The 20,706-nt window shown below is 37.8% G+C and overlaps 1 protein-coding gene across 2 annotated transcripts in view; it reads left to right on the plus strand.

Moving 5' to 3' along the window:
• Nucleotides 1-15,490, plus strand: part of LOC140146859 (calcium-transporting ATPase type 2C member 1-like) — a 37,640-nt gene extending 22,150 nt beyond the window's left edge. For both annotated transcript variants that reach the window (XM_072168751.1, XM_072168750.1), the window contains 14 exons: nt 548-672; nt 1,109-1,206; nt 1,784-1,879; nt 3,040-3,129; nt 4,169-4,436; nt 5,334-5,504; nt 5,900-5,997; nt 7,302-7,352; nt 8,560-8,795; nt 9,252-9,368; nt 10,142-10,289; nt 11,561-11,656; nt 12,871-13,012; nt 14,827-15,490. In XM_072168751.1, coding sequence (XP_072024852.1) covers nt 548-672; nt 1,109-1,206; nt 1,784-1,879; nt 3,040-3,129; nt 4,169-4,436; nt 5,334-5,504; nt 5,900-5,997; nt 7,302-7,352; nt 8,560-8,795; nt 9,252-9,368; nt 10,142-10,289; nt 11,561-11,656; nt 12,871-13,012; nt 14,827-14,951 — 1,861 coding nt within the window. In that variant the 3' untranslated portion in view covers nt 14,952-15,490. The remainder of the gene's footprint in view (nt 1-547; nt 673-1,108; nt 1,207-1,783; nt 1,880-3,039; nt 3,130-4,168; nt 4,437-5,333; nt 5,505-5,899; nt 5,998-7,301; nt 7,353-8,559; nt 8,796-9,251; nt 9,369-10,141; nt 10,290-11,560; nt 11,657-12,870; nt 13,013-14,826) is intronic.
• The last annotated feature ends 5,216 nt before the right edge of the window (nt 15,491-20,706 follow it).

The following is a 20,706-nucleotide window of genomic DNA, read 5'->3' on the forward strand; positions in this document are numbered from 1 at the left end:
GAATGTACATGTTTTAGAGTGTTATTCAAAAGTGTGATTGCATTAGCTGTTTCATTGCAGTGATATTACATGCCACAATGGTCTGTAACTGTTTTATTAAACGTCCCAAAGTATGTACTGCATCAACATTGACACCAAGGTCTTAGCTAGCCATGCGTCCACTCGTCTTTAAGACGGCCTAATATAATTTTAGACGGGTGGATTTAATGGATTTTACAGATGTGATAGCTCTAAAACAGATGATTTTAAGGTTATATGAACTTGAGACTAACTCAGAGTGACATGTAAAGGCCAAATCAGGACATATTTGAGCCCAGTGACCCTTCCATGGGTATAGACAAGTTGTTTTATATTTGAGGGTCAAATTTTGGTATCTGCTTGGACGGGTTGTTTCTGATTTCTGGCTAAGACTCTGATTGACACACCAAATTAAAACGTATGTGATATTTTGGGACTACACTTTGAGATGCTCGTTGGTTTCATAGGGTGTTTACGATAATAATAAGTAAACATGCACTCATATGTGTGTTGTTATTTTGCATTCCAGTTTGGCTGTTGCTGCTATCCCAGAGGGTCTTCCCATCGTTGTGACGGTCACATTAGCTCTCGGAGTCATGAGAATGGCGACAAGGAATGCAATCGTCAAGAAATTACCTTGTGTAGAAACATTAGGTGAGTTACTTGCATTCACAGATACTTATAAGACAGAAAAGATTTGTACTGTAATATTTTGCAGTAAACCTGTGACGAGAGCATATTTTAATCGTACATGTCGTATTTACTGCGTTGAAACGCACTTGTCTCTGATTGGCTGTTAAGGTAATCTGCTGAAAACTTTGCACTGTATGCATTGATAGCTCTGATTTGCAACATCACAGTAGTACACACTCATCAAAGGTTTACTGCAAAATATTATAAATAGGTTTTAAATGGAGTCGGCCATTCAGGTAACCCTATTTGAAATTCACACTCCCTGTGTGTTAGATTAAGGTCATGTCTTCCATAGGGGTTAGTGGATTTCAACTGGAATAGCAGTTTGTAGCAACTTTTCTTACCAAGTTTTCAAATCATTCGTCTTATTCGCCATCATTTGTTTATATCTTGACAGGCTGTGTCAATGTAATATGTTCAGATAAAACAGGAACACTTACCAAGAATGAAATGACAGTTATATCAATGTATACATCAGATGGCATCAGAGCAGAGGTAAGCTTCTCTTGCAATTTGTAATTCTCGGACAAAAGTGTCAAATGTGTGTGGTACATGCTTCGCAGAATCTAAGACCTTATTACGACCTGCTGCCTAGTAACAACATTGTGTATCGTGATTTTTTTCTTTTTTGAGTCGTGCATAGTTCACAACATCATGCTATGGAATGCTTGTGGACAGACTCTGCGCTTTCAAATTGTACATTGCTTCCGGGATTTGGGTATAGCAACAGTAATAATCTATTGAAGAAACCATTGGCAAATAAATTCCTTCTTCCTTCCTTCCTTCCTTCCTTCCTTCCTTCCTTCCTTCCTTCCTTCCTTCCTTCCTTCCTTCATTCCTTTCTTTCTCATTCATTTCTTCCTCCTTTCTTTCTTTCTTTCCTCCTTTCTTTCTTTCTTTCTTTCTTTCTTTCTTTCTTTCTTTCTTTCTTTCTTTCTTTCTTTCTTTCTTTCTTTCTTTCTTTCTTTCTTTCTTTCTTTCTTTCTTTCTTTCTCATTCATTCCTTTATTCCTTGAAGTTTAACATTAAGTTGTAAATTGTTTATTTACCTTGTTAATGTTGTTTTTATCAGGTGACTGGGGTAGGCTACAATGGCAGTGGTTATGTTACTGTAGATAAAGAAGTTATATCAGGATATCAGAATCCATCAATAGCTAGAATTATAGAGGTAAGGTGTGTGTGTGATGTCACTGGTGTGTGTGTGTGCCAGGTATCTTAGTCTTACTATAAATAGGCAAATGTTGTATGTGACTGACTATGTGGGTGGGCTAATCAAAGGCTCCGTCAGTTTCGATCCAAATGTCGCCAAATTCATACGGGAGATCGAGGAATATACCGAGACGGTTATGCGAAAATTTGGTTGAAAACAGTGAAGAATTGACCTCAAATCTGTTAAAAAAGTGAGTTTTTCGGGACAAATAATAGCCCCCCAGCTGAAGTTTATGTACCGCTATGCCAACCAACGCATCTAGAAAGCTTGCCGTCGTTAACCTGTCGGCGCACACGTCACTTGACGCGAACGCACAGGGACGCATAGGCTAAGTTACGTGCCAGATACCAGTGGACGAAATGTAAAAAAAAGCAGAACAAAAAGGTATAGACGAGGTTACGGGCATATAGGCCTAATAGCTACGGGGCGGGGTTATGGTTTAAGGTTCGGAATGTAATTAAGGCATTACGAAGACTACGAGAACAGAATTAAATAAGTAGGCCTATAACATGGAAATGGGAAATCACAAACGCATCGAAATATAAAAAAAGGGGAACAAAATAATAGAAAAGAAACAATGAAGCAGAAATGGAAATGTAAGAAATAATGGGAACGGGGTAAAACAAATAAATAACTTGGAAACGGGAAAAAAACAAAAATTGGGAACGAATTATGCAGTAGAAAAACAAAAGAAAGAAGAAGGGACATGACATATTTAGATAAATAAAACCTTTTTTTTCAATGAACCTACCTGTTCAGAAATTCATCCTGTTTTAGTGAACGCTCCCATTTACTCATCTAGCAGGGACCCGCACGAAGCGCGGGTGTCCCGCTAGTTCTTACATAATTCCTCTAAATATCTCAAAGAATAAAATATCGAATTTGGTTAGTTTTTGCAATTTTGTAGGCAGATAACAAACGCTTGATGCTATACTCTTAGTAGACCTATACCATACAACTCTATATAAAGATCCCAACTGACCGACCCTACTTGGCTAGTCTATATGGCCGTAGATCAGGGTTTTTTTTGTCGCCTTATGTATTTATTTTTTACTAGCATTTTTTTGTCATAGTTAATTACTGTTTACAGAGAATGATTTGTATTACTTTTTGTTTAGGTTGGGTGTGTGTGCAATAACGCAAGAATAAGAGACGGGTTACTCTATGGTCAACCAACAGAGGGCGCTCTTTTAGCTGTATCTATGAAGGTTTGTGAATAACGGTCATACTGTAAAAGTGAATATTTTGGCGAGATTAATTTTCAGCGCGTTGCCAATTTTGTGCAGTTTCCCTTGTTTTTAAATTTGCAATTCTTAATTTCCAAACATTGAACTATACAAAAAAGAATATATTCATGCGTTGTTATTTTTGCTGCTTGGAACGCAAAAGTGCTGAGGGTGTCCATTACCAGATTTGATGTGTTCCTAAAATTAATAAGTGATTTGAAATGCGTAAGGTCAATCAAAGGTCAACACAGTGGTTAAATTTGCTCAAATAGGTGTCAGTAAATCTCAGTGGGGTGCAAACTAGACCCTTTTACATCCCCCAATTATAATTGATCATATTATTCATCCATATTTGTGACCATCCACCACAAAGTGGTAGTAAAGTCGGCTCTAGACCATTTTCTGTTTATTGCAGATTTTGTAACAATGTACTTTCAGCTTTAGAATGACACCTCAACCAGCTTCATCTGACATCTGGAAGTGAAGTTATGGTTCATCAAAGGTCAAATTTCTTATATATTTTACATAGAAATCCATATATTGTTTTTGATTGTATCTCAAAATGGTAAATGCCGACTTTATGACCAGTTTGTGGTGGATGGGCACATTTATGTGTCCAGACTTGGTGTCTGTTGGCATCCATCAGGGTAAAAGATGCGATGCGCTCCGATGCTAGATATGGTTAGTTCGGACACAATAATTACCAGTATTTCAAATACTGCTAATTAGGTGTGTACCACTGCCCCCCTAAAGTTGTTTTTTTAAAACTTCTGTGGTCGTGCCTGTGCGTATCGCGTACACGAGCGTAAACGCAAAAGCAATAAACAATCACGCTGATTGGCTGATCAATGCACTTGACAACAAGCCGGCTGACCCATTGGTCTTAGGCGCGGCGCGTAGTAGGCGACCTTGTCACTTCTACGCGATCGCAGTTCACCAGCACGTATCCGGACCACGGAAGTTTAAAAACAACAACTTTAGTTTAAATAATCATGTTTCATTTTCATCTTGCATCCACCAGATGGGACTTGATCATCTCCGTGGCAACTATATCCATCTCTCTGAGCAACCATTTAGCTCTGATACAAAGTGGATGTCTGTTCAGTGCAAGGCCAAACAGCGACAGGGTAGTGGTGATGAAGACATCGTGTTTGTTAAAGGTGCCTTGGAGAAGATTCTTGGCATGTGTAAATATTATAACAATTGGGGGACTGAAGAACCGTTGACCCAGAAACAATGTGGCTTGTATATAGAGGAAGCCTGGCAGATGGGTACTGCAGGGCTTAGAGGTAAGTCGGGGTGTCTGTCTGTCTGTGGGGGTGTCGGGTGGGTGTCTGTCTGTTTTCACGAGGCTATGCTTTTTTTTTTTTTAGTATAAAACTAGCTTGTGTGTCGATTTTTTTCTGGTGTGTCTAGGCACAGAAGCAAGATCTTGCAGGGGGATATAGAGGGGGTATAGAGCTCATTTTTTAAGGTATTGAAAAAGGCACACAAGCAATAGCCAGTGACAACAGGGGCTATTTATTTTAACATGTCTCACTGTCACGTTCGTGCAATGAGATAAAAGTGTTGATGAAGTAGAGTGCATTTCAAAAATTAAAAAAAAATGACATTTTTACCTGAATGTGACCGTAAGAAAGGCTCTACCATTGTCTACTATTAAAGCATATCTACACGGATTGTTAATTGTCACTGCACGAATATTTTATCTCGGCACGAACGTGACAGTGAGACACGTTAAAATAGCCCCTGAGTGACAACAACAAAAAAGACACACAAGATGAAAAAAAAAGACACACAATTCATAAATTAAAAAACATATAGCAAGCATGCAAAAGCAAAATATCAAATTAACACAAGCTAAAAAGACCCTAGTTAAGGCTAATATACAACTACATAATACAAGGTAAAACACAAAATAGTATATAAACAATCAATGTCAGATAAAACAGTTTAAAATTTTGAATTCATAAACCGAAAATTGCAATAAAGTACATAATGAAAAGTATATTATGAGTACACTCAGTTGTTAAATGCTTCATTAAAAGGTGTGTATATACCTGAAAATCCACCCCGATAGAAACACTCTATATATTGCTCATGGCATAAAGGTCTTGCTACATTACTAATCTTACTGTCTAATAAACGAACTGACAAAAATATGTGTGTGTAATTTGTCTTTGCAGTAATTGCTATGGCTGTAGGTCGCAGCATGGACTCGTTATCCTTCACAGGATTTGTAGGCATACTAGATCCACCAAGGCCTGGGGTCACAGAGTCAATTGACACCCTGTATGGGAGTCAAGTGGCACTTAAAATGGTGACTGGAGACTCAAAGGAAACTGCTATTGCAATTGGTAAGTTGGTATGAAGGCTATTGTATGCATACTAGACCCACCAAGGCACAAAGTCATGGAATCAATTGACACCATGTATACCAAACTGGTATTGCAATAATTTGGTAAGTTGGTATGGAGGCTATTTTAGGCATTGTATAGGAATATTATTAGAAAATAGAAAATAAACTGCATCAACATTTAATGTAAAAAACAAACATGTAGAATAATAATAATAATATCGTAAAAGAATATTTATTACATGAATTTTCGGGGCTCACCCTTCATCAGGTAACAATATATTGTTGTGAGGCCTACATGAGATGCTTTGTTGACAAGTTCTATGTTGTAGTAAAAAAATAAAACATTAATACAAATATGTAATACTGTATATTTTCAACTTTTATATATTTCAGCCAGCCGTTTGGGTATCTATGCACAGGGAAGTAGGGCGTTATCAGGAGAAGATGTAGAAGATTTAGATATCATGAAATTATCTGGTATTATACATCAGGTATGTATACAGACTTACATTCCATGCATATTGTAACATTTACCTAAGCACCGGGAAAATGCATGATTTTTTAGAGCAAATTTCGCGCACCAGTTTTAGAAAATTCACGATTTGTCCATAATATTCCCAAAATGTGTGCATTTTGCGCCCCAAAAAGTTCAAATTTGAAGTTTAAAATTTTTTTTAATGTTTTCTTTTTTCCCTCGAAATCGGAAATCCTTCCCGGCAGGGATGGAATTTCGATGTCGGTCAACTTGATCGGCTCATTCAATCAGCAAACTTACGTTCAAGTTCAGCACCGGAATTCAACACTCGCCATCACAAAAACACAATCTGCTTTCAAACTCCGCTGATTTTTAACAAATTAATCAATACTACCGATTAATCAAGAAAGTTTCTAACCAATGCAGTGATTGGACATCTACCCACTCACAACATGATAATGAGCCAATCATGTTCTGGTTTCTATACACGACGGCACTGTGACCCGAATCGTGTGCTCACATCTGGGTTCATGTTTACGACTGTCAAAATTGCACTCTGTTTTTTTCTGCATGGATTGTATTGCAGATCGCCATGGATTCTTTCAATTTTAGTAAAAACTTACGTTTTTTGGAAAATTAATACTTTATAAATGGATATCTTGGAAAAATTTAAAATTTGCGGCTGAACCTAAAATTCGCTAGTATACCCAAAATTTGTGAATTTCAGCGTTTTTTCGCATCGCAAATTCTCCCGGTGCTTACATTTACACCCTTCAGTTTTGTCAAAATTCTGATTTTAACCTGATTATAATATGCCAGGAATTGTGAAATGGGTCAGCTTCAAAAAGGAGGTTAACAGGTCTCTCTAGGCCCCAGCTTTACCGTAGTGATAACAAATCTTAATATTGATATGACTTATGAGAAAGAAAGAAAGAATTGTGAAAAAAAAAATTAATCAAATTAAATTAAATTAAATTAAATTAAAAAATAAATAAATAAATAAATAAATAAATAAATAAATAAATAAATAAATAAATAAATAAATAAATAAATAAATAAATAAATAAATAAATAAATAAATAAATAAATAAATAAATAAATAAATAAATAAATAAATAAATAAATAAATAAATAAATAAATAAAAGAAAAATCTCTGAATGCCAGTTTAAGTTACAATGGCCTGTTGTTTGCTTGTGTATATCCACCAGATCTTTGTTTTCTTGTTTTTAAATTAATTTTTCGAGCACCTTTAACATAAAACATTCTCTTTAACGTAATCGGTTAATAACAAGAAGTGTTGCCTTCCATTTTGTTTTCAGGTGTCAGTATTTTACAGAGCAAGCCCAAGACATAAGCTGAAGATAGTGAAGGTGAGTTGAACCCCTCTCCATGCAGCTGTCGACTGTAGATAACAAGTTTCAAATAGGCCATTACCGAAAGAAAAGAGTTTTACCTTATTTTCCTGATGTAAACCATGTGGTATTTGTTTTACATAAAGGTAAAGGAGTCGAACCTGTATTTTACAGGATGTAGTGCCCATCTCTCTTTTGTTAGCGATTAGGCCAGACTCCACCGTGAAATGTTGCTGTGGGGGGATCGCCACACCTCCTCCACAGTGAGTCTGTTACCCTCCCAACATTTAAGAACGCTTGTACCCATTTGTTCACGTGGGTGGAGTAGACTAATCGAGATAAAGTGCCTTACTCAAGGGCAAAACATGATGTTGTCGCCGGGGCTCAAACCCGCAATCTTCCGATTATGAGTCAGAGCCCGTTCCGCTTGGCCACCGTGCTCCCAAATGTTTTACAAGCTAATGACGCCAATTATTCATTTATCTTTATTCAGTAGCTTCCCATTTTTCATTTGATCCAACATTTCAAAATCAAGTTCAAAGTTTCTTAAAAAGTAGCACCCAGTGAAAGTATTACTTTCAGTAGGGGTCTGACATGCAATGTAATTCCGGCTCCAAAATTTGATGGCTGGGATTTAGGTTGTTGGGAAATAGCGGAAAGTTTTAACTGGTTAATAGTCTGTTTATGTCACAGAATTAGAAAAGGAGAACAGGACTCCCTATACCGTCACATACAATCCCGCTGTCAGATATGGGGAGAAAATTGGGGGTATTCGGGTCCTTGCTGACGGTGCACAGAGACGAAAGAAAGCAATTCTGCATCTTATCTGAAGCGTCTTGGTACTTGCGTGCAGGTCGCATCATGGCCTCTCTCAAATGGCCCCTTCATCCATGTCGCTCTTGCATGACAGCAAATGCCTTTTTGAGGGAAACCAAATACCCCCAATTTTGCTCCATGCCTGTATCAAGATGGGGTCGAGTCCTGATTCTCTTTCTTTAATTCTGTGGTTTAGATCAGCTTTGTGGTAGCTGATGTGTTGTATGTGATTGACCAATTATTTGGCACCATTAATTCATGCATATGTAAAAGGTGTAATAAATTGTTATTATTTAAATTTTTTAAAATTAGAAAGTAAACCCATTCATAACTTTGTAACCAGAAGTCCCATTTTAGACCATACTTAAGCATTTTTAAAGTGCATTTTAAAATTTATTTTCAATTTCAGGCCTTGCAAGCCAACGGGCTAGTCGTCGGAATGACCGGAGATGGAGTCAACGATGCCGTAGCGCTGAAGACGGCAGACATCGGTATTGCAATGGGCAAGACGGGGACAGACGTGAGCAAAGAAGCCGCTGATATGATCCTGGTTAACGACGACTTTGTGACCATCATGGCGGCCATTGAGGAGGGCAAGGCAATATTCTATAACATCAAGAACTTTGTGAGATTCCAGCTTAGCACGTAAGTATTGGGCTAATCCAGATGAAATACATACACCCCCTATGGTAGACACAGCCTTAATATCCTGCACAGGGGTGCAGATTTCAAATGGAGTTACCCTGCTAGCTAATACCTAATTTTTTCAAGATTTCAAGAGCTTCACTGTCGCAGGGTCAGAAATTCGCAACCAAGAGCGCGATTCCTTTTGTATTCTCCCAGTGGAATTTTGCTAGAATCCATGAATTCTTGCCATATAACTTTGTATGATAAACTGAAATATGAGAATCAATTTAGATTCTTGCAATTTTGTTGATTAGAATCTTTGCGAGAATGGATTCTCGGATTCTCACCGAATTTCTGACCCTGCTGTTGTTACATATGAAAGAAGGAATCGGGAAAGGGGATCCCGTCTGGGAAGCAGACCCAAGGCCAAACTGTCCTTACCAAATGGTTCATTCTTTCTGTGTTATATTACAGGAGTATAGCAGCATTGTCTCTCATTGCATTATCAACATTACTACAATTCCCTAACCCACTCAATGCTATGCAGATTCTATGGATTAATATCATCATGGATGGGCCTCCTGCACAAAGGTGAGTGTCAAATAAACCTATAAGTATAATAAAGTAAAAATGTTTATAAAATTAAAAAATCAAGGATATGTATAACAAAGAGCAGTAGCGTAGTCATCATATCCAAAGATGTCACACAGGCTGCAGATAGGAATCTGTAGTGTTATAAAGGGTTCTATATAGATTAAGCCTCTTGGGTAATTCAAAAGCACTAGAAACCATGGAACTTTCTGCTGTGCTGGGCTGCCCTTTACATACTCGAGAAGTAGAACTTCGAATTTGTTCACTGATAGCTTTGCATTAGAGGCTTTTTAGAAAACCTGAAACACCAAAATGTCTCAGATATGCACCCTAATGTATTAGAAATACACCCATATGTCTCAGTAATACACCCGAATGTCTCAGAAATACACCCAAATGTCTCTGAAATACACCCAAATGTCTCTGAAATACACCCAAATGTCTCAGAAATACACCCAAATGTCTCAGAAATACACCCAAATGTCTCAGAAATACACCCAAATGTCTCAGAAATAGATGCAAATGTCTCAGAAATAGATGCAAATGTCTCGGAAATACACCCAAATGTCTCCGAAATACACCCAAATGACTTGGAAATACACCCGAATGTCTCCAAAATACACTCAAATGTCTCAGAAATACACCCAATGACTCAGAAATACACCCAGATGTCTTAGAAATACACCCAAATGTCACTGAACACAAAGCAAATCATCAATAGTGCCTGTAAAACTACACATTCTGTACTGTGAATTTGTTTTATTTTTCCTCAGTCTGGGCGTGGAGCCAGTTGACAAAGATGTAATTCGCCAGCCGCCTAGGAGGGTCAAAGATCCCATGATAACAAGACCGCTAATAATCAATGTCATTATGTCAGCTTGTATCATTGTATGTGGTACTCTATGGGTGTTTTGGAGAGAGGTAAGAGATAAGACATGTAAAGATATTCTGATATCACATGGAGGGGTCAGTGACACAAAGACGTAATAAGATTTTGATATCAAAATTTTCAGAAACATGAGCACTTTCCAATAAACACATAGAAGTAACTCCATTTAGCACCCCATTGAAATCAGTGGCCAGTGAATACAAAGTCAATGTGGACCATTATCTTTAAACTCATGTTTTCTCAGAATGGCCAAAATGGAGTTATGTCTTTGTGTCACCGACTCGTTGACATGAACATTGTGATTAAATAAATCATCCTGCTGCTGAATTTTACTCGAAATTCTTTTCTTCATAATTATATTCTTTAAAGAGGACGCCCCCGCTTTTGGTTCAAGTTCTGTAGGGAATTAGTCAAGGTTAAAATTTATCCATGTAAATTCTGTCTGTCGAAGTAGCAGGTGTAAGTCAGTGCTTCTGTGGCTAACTGGCCAAGTGGGACTTTCTTTTTCAGTAAAATGGAGCATTCTTGAGGAAATGTTGCACCTGCTGTTTATTCTGGTGGGCTGCCATCATCCATGGGCAATATTGGATGGCTTTGAGTGTGATACAGAGGAGGCTTAAAGGCATTCCTACCATGCACTATGATTGGGAAATTTGATCAATATAACCTAATTTTAAAGGCAAAGTCCCCATTGCCACACACACAAAATGGTAATTTTAAAACTGCAGCCAACAAGCTAATAGTTGAGACTTAGGACCGATATTTGATTTTCTTACAGGAAACATTCATATTGTCCCACTGCATTAATTTTATTCCTAAGTCTTGATGTTATGAATGTTAAATAATAGGATGAAAACACCAGATATTTGCACACAATTCCAAATGCAAGGCATGATCAACTGTACCACATGTGTACAAAAGCCAGACATACAAGGTCAGAAACCCCATTGGGTTGTGGGAATGTCTTTAAACATCCTCTGAGTGTGATACGTGAATATACCGCATGAGTTGCATTATATTCTCGTAACACACACAAATAAGCCATCCAATATTATTACGCGATACAAAGTACCAAACTAAACATGTTGGTGCCATTTGGAAACCAGTCAATTAGTGTAACCATTTTCATCATGTTGTCAATCAATGACGCCTGCTTTGATCTCCCCGTGCACTGGTAAATTTGAACATGACCTTTGCCATATAAATATGCATAAGACTCCAGTATCTCTTATATTTATATGGTATCTTCGCTTAATGAATCTGTTTCTATTCTGACATTTGTTTGTTTGTTTGTTTGTTTCAGATGCAAGACAATATAATCACTCCAAGAGACACTACCATGACATTCACTTGTTTTGTATTCTTTGATATGTTCAACGCTCTTAGCAGTAGGTCTCAGGTAAGTCAAGAGTACGCCCTTACCCACCACACACACACCCCTACACATGATACTCACATGTTTTGTATTCTTTGATATGTTCAACGCTCTTAGCAGTAGGTCTCAGGTAAGTCAAGACTGCGCCCTCACCCACCACACCACCCCCTCCACACATGCATGCCCTTCCTATTACTGTGTGTCAAACAAGGACAATTATTGACCATACACTCAGTTCAGGTATGCCCTATTTTTTCTTCACACAGTTCAATGTGTTTTACTTAATCAGAGACATCAAGGGGTAAAATCAGTATTTGGTATATTTTTTTATTTTATTCATCTGGCAATTAACAACAAAATTGAAACAAAACAACAAATTGGGGTCTGCTGAGTTCCCAGGGAACACTGAATGCACAAAATGAGCACTGTCACCACAAGGCGCAGGGCTCCCAACTCAGCAGACCACACATATACAAATCATATTGAAAAAAAAATACAGAAAATGCATCAATGCATATTCACCATCATGCTCCATATAGTGAGATATGAGTTGAGATTTAAAAGTAGATTTGCTACAGGTGAGATATGAGTCTCTGATTTCGGATGGAATTGAAGACCATAAAACAGGATTTTTTTTTTTTTTTTTTTGGGGATAGGTGTGAAAATTGTGACAACCAGAGATGATTCAGGTTGTCACACAGTCCTTGTTTCTTGTGAAATGTCCTCTATGGGCAGGAAAAACAGAAACACACGACATAGTGTATAAACTGTAAAAATCAGCAGTCATGCAGACCATAGTGCGTCTCATCTCAAGTTGAGAGTAACGCCATTTTGGATTTTGCAGTGGTAGATTCGTATCTATGCTTTTATACGGTTGTGTTGCCAGCTTATGGACAAATCGCCCTTCTGCATGCGTGTATACACCCCGCGGGATTAGATTAGCGCACATGATTCCAATCTGCCACTGCGAGATCCAACATGGCGTTGCTCTCAACGTGATGCGAGACAGACCATAAACGTAATGGTATCTCTTTGACTAAAATCAATTGTATAAATGGGCTATGCCAGTTGGAATCCATACACCCCCAATGGAAGACATGGCCTTAATCCACACAGGTAGTTTGAATTTCAAATGGTTTTACCTGAATGGGTGGTTCCATTTGAAATCTATACCCCTTGTGTTATACTTAAACAAAACACATCAATCCATAACAATTATTTGAACACTTTGCTTTCAGACCAAGTCTATTTTTAGTATTGGTTTCTTCACCAATCGTATGTTCCTGTATGCAGTGGGAGGATCCATTATGGGCCAGATGATGGTCATATACTTCCCTCCATTACAAAGAGTATTTCAAACTGAAGCCTTGTCTATATTTGGTAAGTATACTAGGAATCCAGTAATGGCCCAGTTAAGTACCCATGATGGGCCAGTTGGGGACCCAGTACTAGAGCCCATTTATGGCCCAGATGATGGTCATATACTTCCCTCTTTTACAAAGAGTATTCCAAACTGAAGCCTTGTCTGTATTTGGTAAGTATAATGTATGATTGGAACCCAGTGGCCCAGTTAAGAACCCAGTAATAGGCCAGTTGAGGACCCAGGACTAGAGCCCATTTTATATTTCCCTCCATTACAAAGAGTATTCCAGACTAAATGAAGCCATGACTATTTGGTAAGTATAATGTATACTAGGAATCCAGTAATAGGCCAGTTGAGGACCCAGAACTAGAGCCCATTTATGGACCAAATGGTAGTACCGTATTCATTCCAATAAGCGCCCAGGGCGCTTAACAAAGTCATTTTGGGTGGGCGCTTATTTTTTACCTTGTTTTTAGTCATCAATCACCGTCTGAAAGTATTTAGTTACTCACAGTTAGTGCGCCCTCACAATATTATGTGTCTTAATTTAATATTATATTGACAAAATGTTTTTGAGGGCGCACTAACTGTAAATAAATGGTGGCCGCTGCGCCAGCAAAAAATACGAATTTGGGACAGAATTAGCTAAAAGTTGGCCTTTTAAAGGCATTTGCAGGTTTTTATTGTGAAGTATTTGTAATATCTATACATCTGCCCACTAGCGTCATAATTTAATTTTGGTGCACATTTTGGGTGCTTTTGATGCTCAATTTCCCTCATGCATGCATGTAAAATTACTCGACAGGTAAGCTTACTGGAAGTATTTTGACAACATTGGATGAGCGGTTAATAATTTCATATTGTGTTTGTTGCAAAGTCGCTGGGTGGGCGCTTATTGGGGCATTGGCGCTTATTGGAACGAATACGGTAATATACTTCCCTCAAAGAGTTTACCAGACTGAAAAGTCTATTTTTGTTAAGGATAATGTATACTTCTGGAACCCAGTATTCAATGTCCCAGTTCAGTATCATATTCTTCTCTCATAATGGTCATATAGGGCCTACTTACAAAGAGTATTCCAGACTAAAACCATGTCTATATTAATTAAGTATAATGTGTACTAGGAATCCAGTAATGCGGCTCAAGTTAATCAGCATATCATTTAGGGAACAACCCAAAAGTTCGATGAAGCCCTATAAACGAATGTCCTTTCGTTATGGAGGGAGGGGGGTCAGGAAGTCCGATTACGTTTGTAAAGAAGTGGTTTAAACATTGGTCAAAGTTGATCTTGTTTTAAGGATATAATATATAATTGTAAAATTTTAGTATTTTCTGAAGTACGATATTGACATTTTACAGTGGTTGCTTCAAAATGATTTCAAATAGAGCGCAGTACTTACAACCTGCAACTTGTAAGTTCATTTTTTAAAGCAGCTCTACTGCACTTTGATTCTTTTTTTATTTGAAAATCCAGCAAGTCCTAATTTTTTATGAAGAAAAATATTTCAAAATAAATTAGAATATTTGTTTCTTAAATGTGATCAATATCCTAGCATTGTCGCACCCCTCCACAACCCCATCGACCATATCAACTCCCCACCCCCCCCCCCCCGTCAAATGAATACGGGTTGGAATTTTCGATATTTTACACTTACGTTAGAGGGGAGGGGGTTAGCCTTCTAACGAAAGGACTTTCGTTTATAGGGCTTCATCAAACTTTTGGGCTGTTCCGTTATATTCAGAGAATAAAGAAGTCATTTTCTACATGTTATGGTGCTGCATGTTGATAAATTTTAATGTTTCTTCAATTCATCTTCTGTTCCCTTACAGATCTCATATTTTTAATAATGCTAACCTCATCAGTGTTTGTCGTATCAGAAATCAAGAAACTTGTACAACGTAAACTTGATAGACGGTACGCCCTCAACATGCCTTACGACTTTGAATACGTATAACAGTTGGTCTTCGGGGGACTAGTAATGTTAGTACTGTACAGCTAATATATGTGTACATATATGAACAAATAATGGTGCATGTTTAGTGAACCCTTTTTAGGCACTCACTTGATGAATATTAAACTTGGAACAAAGTCAACTTGATACTAGTTGATCAAAAAGTCGCTGTTCCAGTTGAAATACATACACCCCCTATGGGAGACATGAACGTAATCTTCCACACAGGGGTGTAGATTTCAAATGGGGTCACAGGTAATCCTGCTTGAAATTTATACTCCCTGTGAGGAAGATTAAGGTCATGTCTTCCATAGGGGGTGTGGATTTCAAGTGGAATAGCCATTAACAGTTTGTTTTATGATGTAATGAATGTTGGTATTATTATAAAGCTATTATGAACAAATCTGATGGTGTTGTCGCTGGCCAAGAAAGCCTTCTATAATTGGGTATGGGAGTGGGTGCTCAAGTTTGGTTTGGGTAGGGGTGTGCTGCTGAGAATTTGGAAGTAGATCCAATGACCCCCCCCTTGTCCATTGCTATACAAAAATGGCTGAAAATGTTTATGCACCCCCCGGGTACAGCAACAAATTGCAAGTGCGTACAATTTTCCTCGATACTATTCATATTGGCATCCTGTATTTCTGTTATTTTATAAGTGTACATGGCAGGTATTTTAACCAACGTTTTCTTTGTGTAATTGTTCAATGGGGTAGAACTAAAGAGTACAAACTGTATGTCGCTCACAGAGGGCAAAATATAATTGAAGACCGAATTAAAAAAGCACGTTTGTGTATGACGCCCTGTCAACCAGACCAAAAATGCTGTACTGCACAGGTCTAACTAATCACGCCGCACCTTTGCCCTAACGTCAGATGCAAACTAGTCTTTTTCATTCGGTCTTCAATTATAGTGTACCTCCAGATTATTTTCTTACTTGCCCGGCAAACTTCAACTCAGTATACATGGTTGGTTGCATTCTGTGTGTAACCTGTAGTACCAAAAATGCACATTAAGCCATACACACGCAAACTGTTGTAACGTTCAAGTGATAGATTTAAGACGCAAATTATCATTCTATTTCGGGCTTTACTTAGCCGATCAATGCAGCAGGTGCATTATTTGTCCTCCATGTGTGACAAACCAATATGTGTACATCCATATCAAAACGATGCACTAATCGGGTGCTACATGTGTCTCATTTCACTCATCTCAAGTAGAGGTCACTTTAAATCATCCCCAGGTCACATGGTTTAGGAATATGTTCTCAGTATTCCTAAATCAAGTGACTTCGGCATGATTTGAGGTGACCTCCACTTTGAGATGAGTCTCTGGTATTTATTCCTAGCTATTATGTAAAATGAGACACATGTAGCAGCCGACAAGTGCATCGTTTTGATATGGATGTACACATTATGGTGATTATACTCTTTGGATCTCTATGGTAGTGTTGACAAATGTACACAAATAATGTCCCATGGATCACTTGTGTGTAATTGGCTATTTCAGTTGAAGTCCTTACACCCCCTATGGAAGACTTGACCTTAATCGCCCACACAGGGGGTGTAGATTTGAAATGGGAGTCAACCATTCAGGTAACCCATTTGAAACTCTCACTCCCTGTGTTGAAGATTAATGTTGTGTCCTCCACAGTGGGTGTATGGATTTCAACTGGAATAGCCCGATCTGATCCAACCAGGCCAAAGGGGGCAATTTTAAAAACTTGAGTTGCTTTCATCATGAACTTACACAGTAACCAAGTAAACTTCTACCAAAAAGTAATTACCCCCTTGATAACTCAAAATCTATGCATCACATTTTAAAACTGAAATAGCAAAAGGAAACCCAGTTTTGTTTTGCAAATTTTGATGCCTCATTTTTATGGCCCAACATTTGAATGAAACAGATGCTAATTCAAAAGTTGCCCCTAAACTCATTGAAAATGTTGCCTCTGCTGCTTGAGTGCCTGCTTGTCACTGGTCACAGTGGGTCATCCTTGACCAGTCATGTAGAGATGGTAATGGTACACTGACTTGAGTAGCTTTTCAGTGCAACTTTTGAAAATGCATCTTTTTCATTCAAGGAGTCACTATATGGCTACAGTTTTTGAGCTATTTTGATAAATGAGGTATCACAATTTGCAGAACTTACCTGGATATGTTGCTATTTCAGTTTTTTAATTTGATGCATAGATTTTGAGTTTTATTTCGTAATAGGGGGGGTAATTACTTGTTGGTAGGAGTTTATGTTATTGCTGAAATCTTAGCATTGTATTGCATACTTTACTTTTAGTTCCAAAGCTTTTAGCTATTACAGTACCAAGTTGATCTTAATTTTACCGTCTTGAGCCTGGGGTGGACCAGATTATGTCATATTTATCTTTGTTAATATTCAGTTGCCTTTCTCATGTCTGTTGCCTTGACACCATCTAGATTGGGTTATTCCATTTGAAATCTACCCAACCCTCTATAAGACAAACAAGGAGTGTGAATTTTAAATGAGTTTACCTAAATGGGTGACTCCATTTGAAATCTACACCCCCTGTTTACAAGATTAAGGTCATGTCATGGGGTTGTATGGATTTCAACTGGAATAGCCCTGACTCTGATTATGACGACCTTCCAAGGGGCTTTTCACTAGGGTTGCATGACTTCAGCTTGATTAGTAGTTGACAAGTCAGTACCAAGAGCTATCTTAAAAACCACTGAACCAATACTAAGCTTGTTTGTACTCATTTTAATGTATTTTTTATGCTTATTCAAAATATGGTTATGAAAATTTAAAATTCTGAAATTTTTAAATTTTTCTTTTAAATTTTGAAACTTGTCGTCTGCAAGCATCCAAAAACATAAAACACTTAAATTCAGCGCACAAATAAACTTGCTCACATAATTTAGACCAGTTTCAGTTTAACATTTACATGGATGGATAAAGCGATCTGTAGAGTAAATTTATTTTATTTTGCATTCCATTTAAAGTGCATCTTTGAATATGCCATTTGAAGACACAATTTTTTAGGCCTTTTGCTGTTTGAAGACAATAGATCTGATAGTAAACTATCACCAGGTCAGTGTCAAAAACTACAAATTTAGTTGAGTTAGTCGTGCAACCGTGCTATGCACACAGTTTTGTGTGATGGTTTATGATGGGTTGAGTGGCAGCACTCAAGCCTGAGTTGTGATCAATTTGCCCATTGAGCAAGGTCTGAACAGGTGCTGTTGACTTGTAATATATGTGCTATAAATTTTCACTGTAGAAGCAATGGACTCTATATATTCCAGTTTAAATCCATTCCCCCTGTGGACACCATTACCTAATCTCTCCCACACACACTGTGCGAATTTCAAGTTGAGTTACCTGAATGGTTGACTCCATTTGAAATCTACACCCCATGTGTGGGAGATTAAGGTCATGTCTTCCATAAGGGGGTGTATGGATTTCAACTGCAATAGTCCAATGTGGAATCTTTTTAAGATGTAACTGAAGTCAAGATTCTGCATAGAATTTATAGAAAGAGTCTTTCTTTTCATGCGATCTTAGACAAGCACATAAAAGGTGGACAAATTTGGTAGCAGAAAGTGTTAACTTAGGTTATTACCAGTACCTGTCCTTGAGCATTTCCATCTTCCCCAGAAAAGGCTCTCAAATGTGAGCTAGAATTAGGGAATATGAATAGTTTAGTCCTATAATGGGCTATTCTCGTTGAAATCAACACCCCCAATGGAAGACATGACCTTAATCGCCCACACAGGAGGTGTACTGTAGACTTCAAATGGAGTCACCCATTCAGGTTGCACCATTTAAAATTCACACTCCATGTGTGAGAGATTAAGGTCATGTCTTCCATAGGAGATATAAGGATTTCAACTGGAATATAGCCCAATCATTAGCGGCCTGCTGACTCCCAATGATGCCTCTCTATTATAGTACTATGACTGGGTCTTCTTGGGTCAAAGGGGAAATTCTACGATAAATTGTTATAGGTATCACTATCATTCGCCCATTGCACGGTTCCGCTATGATGCAAGGAGAGCCTCGAACTGGCAAGACATGAAAGGAAGAATTACATAACTTTACGCAATGTTATATGACTGGTTCAATTCCCATTCATGCATGCTGCCAGATCAAGGCTCTCCTCACACTTGGCGGAACCATGCAGTGGGTGAATACTGATAGCACTCCCATGCATTTGTCACGGTGCCTGCAACACATTGTTTATATGTGATTGCCTTTTGCTCTAGCATGCTTTAAGCGAATTGCCTCGAAAACAAAACTCTTTACCCGAGGTGTCACATCGCTGTCATGCTGATAACTACAACAAACTATGTATTTGGTGCCCCAACACATTCTGTAGCATATGATTTCCTTGGTGCCCATGATTAAGCTGGATTGCCTTGAAAATAGGTCCCCTCACAAAACAAACTGTTTACCCAGGGTATTAGTTAGCACCATGCCGTTGCTCATCACCAAATATGTAACTTTGGACATGCTTTGTAGCATATAATTGCATTGGTACCCTAACAATTCCCTTCAAAATTAGTGCCCTCGCAAATCATCAGGGAGTCAGAGGGCCACTGATGGCATTAAAGGACTAAACATAATGGTTTGCTTTTGATTAAAGTCAATTGTATATATGGGCTATTCCAGTTAAAATCCATACACCCCAGTGGAATACATGACCTTTATCTCCTACACAGGGAGTGTAAATTTCAAATGGGGTTACCTAAATGGGTGACTCCATTTGAAATTTACACCCCCATGTGGGAGATTAATGTCATGTCTTGCATAGGGGGTGTATGGGTTTCAATTAGAATAGGCCAATGTTGCTGTGTATAATAGATAAAGTAATTGGTGCAATTGAGTTATTTGTACATAACTGTCACTGAATTTGTATAATGTGTCTTTCATATTGTGTTGTTTATTTTTCTACTTATGTGATAAACTTCTTTTGAAAAATGTACACGTACCTGTGATCGGGCCATCTTGCTTTTTGTAAGAATTCAAATTATAATAAGTAAATAATTAAGGGAAGTACACATTGTAGAAATATCCTTTTGAAATAGAAATAAAATGATTGCTGCATTATGGATATATCTGTATATGGAAGGTGCTGATGTGGATATGTTCAGGATTGGCTATTTAAGTTGAAATCTACACCCCCCCCCTGTGGAAAACATGACATTAATCTACCTGTTCAGGTAAACCCATTTGAAATTCACACTCCCTGATTTAGGCGATGTCTTCCATAGGGGGTGTATGGATATCAACTGGAATAGCCCATTTGCATAGAGTAAGATATAAGGTGATAAAAGTCAACATTTATTTTATGACTGCATTTTGAAATATGGAGGAGGTCAATCGAATAATAACAAAATTACATAAATAAATAAAGGCCTGAAATATCTTATCTTGGTATCTGAACGAAGGGACATGTAAAATAAGCAATATCAGTATTTTATGGCAAAATAGGGGTCAATGTCAAGCATGTACATATGAACACTTTATGAAAAAATGATTTTGTAAATATTTATTGAGTATTAAAGTATTAAAACAATCATAACCTCATGAATAAACATGATCCATTTGGGGGTTTAGAGCAAGACAGACCTATCTGTAATAGCTGTCAAGTGTCAGAGATGCTAATCCTCCTTGAAATTGATCAATTTTTTGTGCATTTCTACAAGAAAATTTGATAACCTCCCTGATTCAGGAAGGTTTTGTACCCATTAGGTTGCATGTAATTCTGAAAAGCTCCCTGATT

Source organism: Amphiura filiformis, chromosome 2 (genome assembly GCF_039555335.1).
Source record: "Amphiura filiformis chromosome 2, Afil_fr2py, whole genome shotgun sequence".
Lineage (NCBI taxonomy): Eukaryota > Metazoa > Echinodermata > Ophiuroidea > Amphilepidida > Amphiuridae > Amphiura > Amphiura filiformis.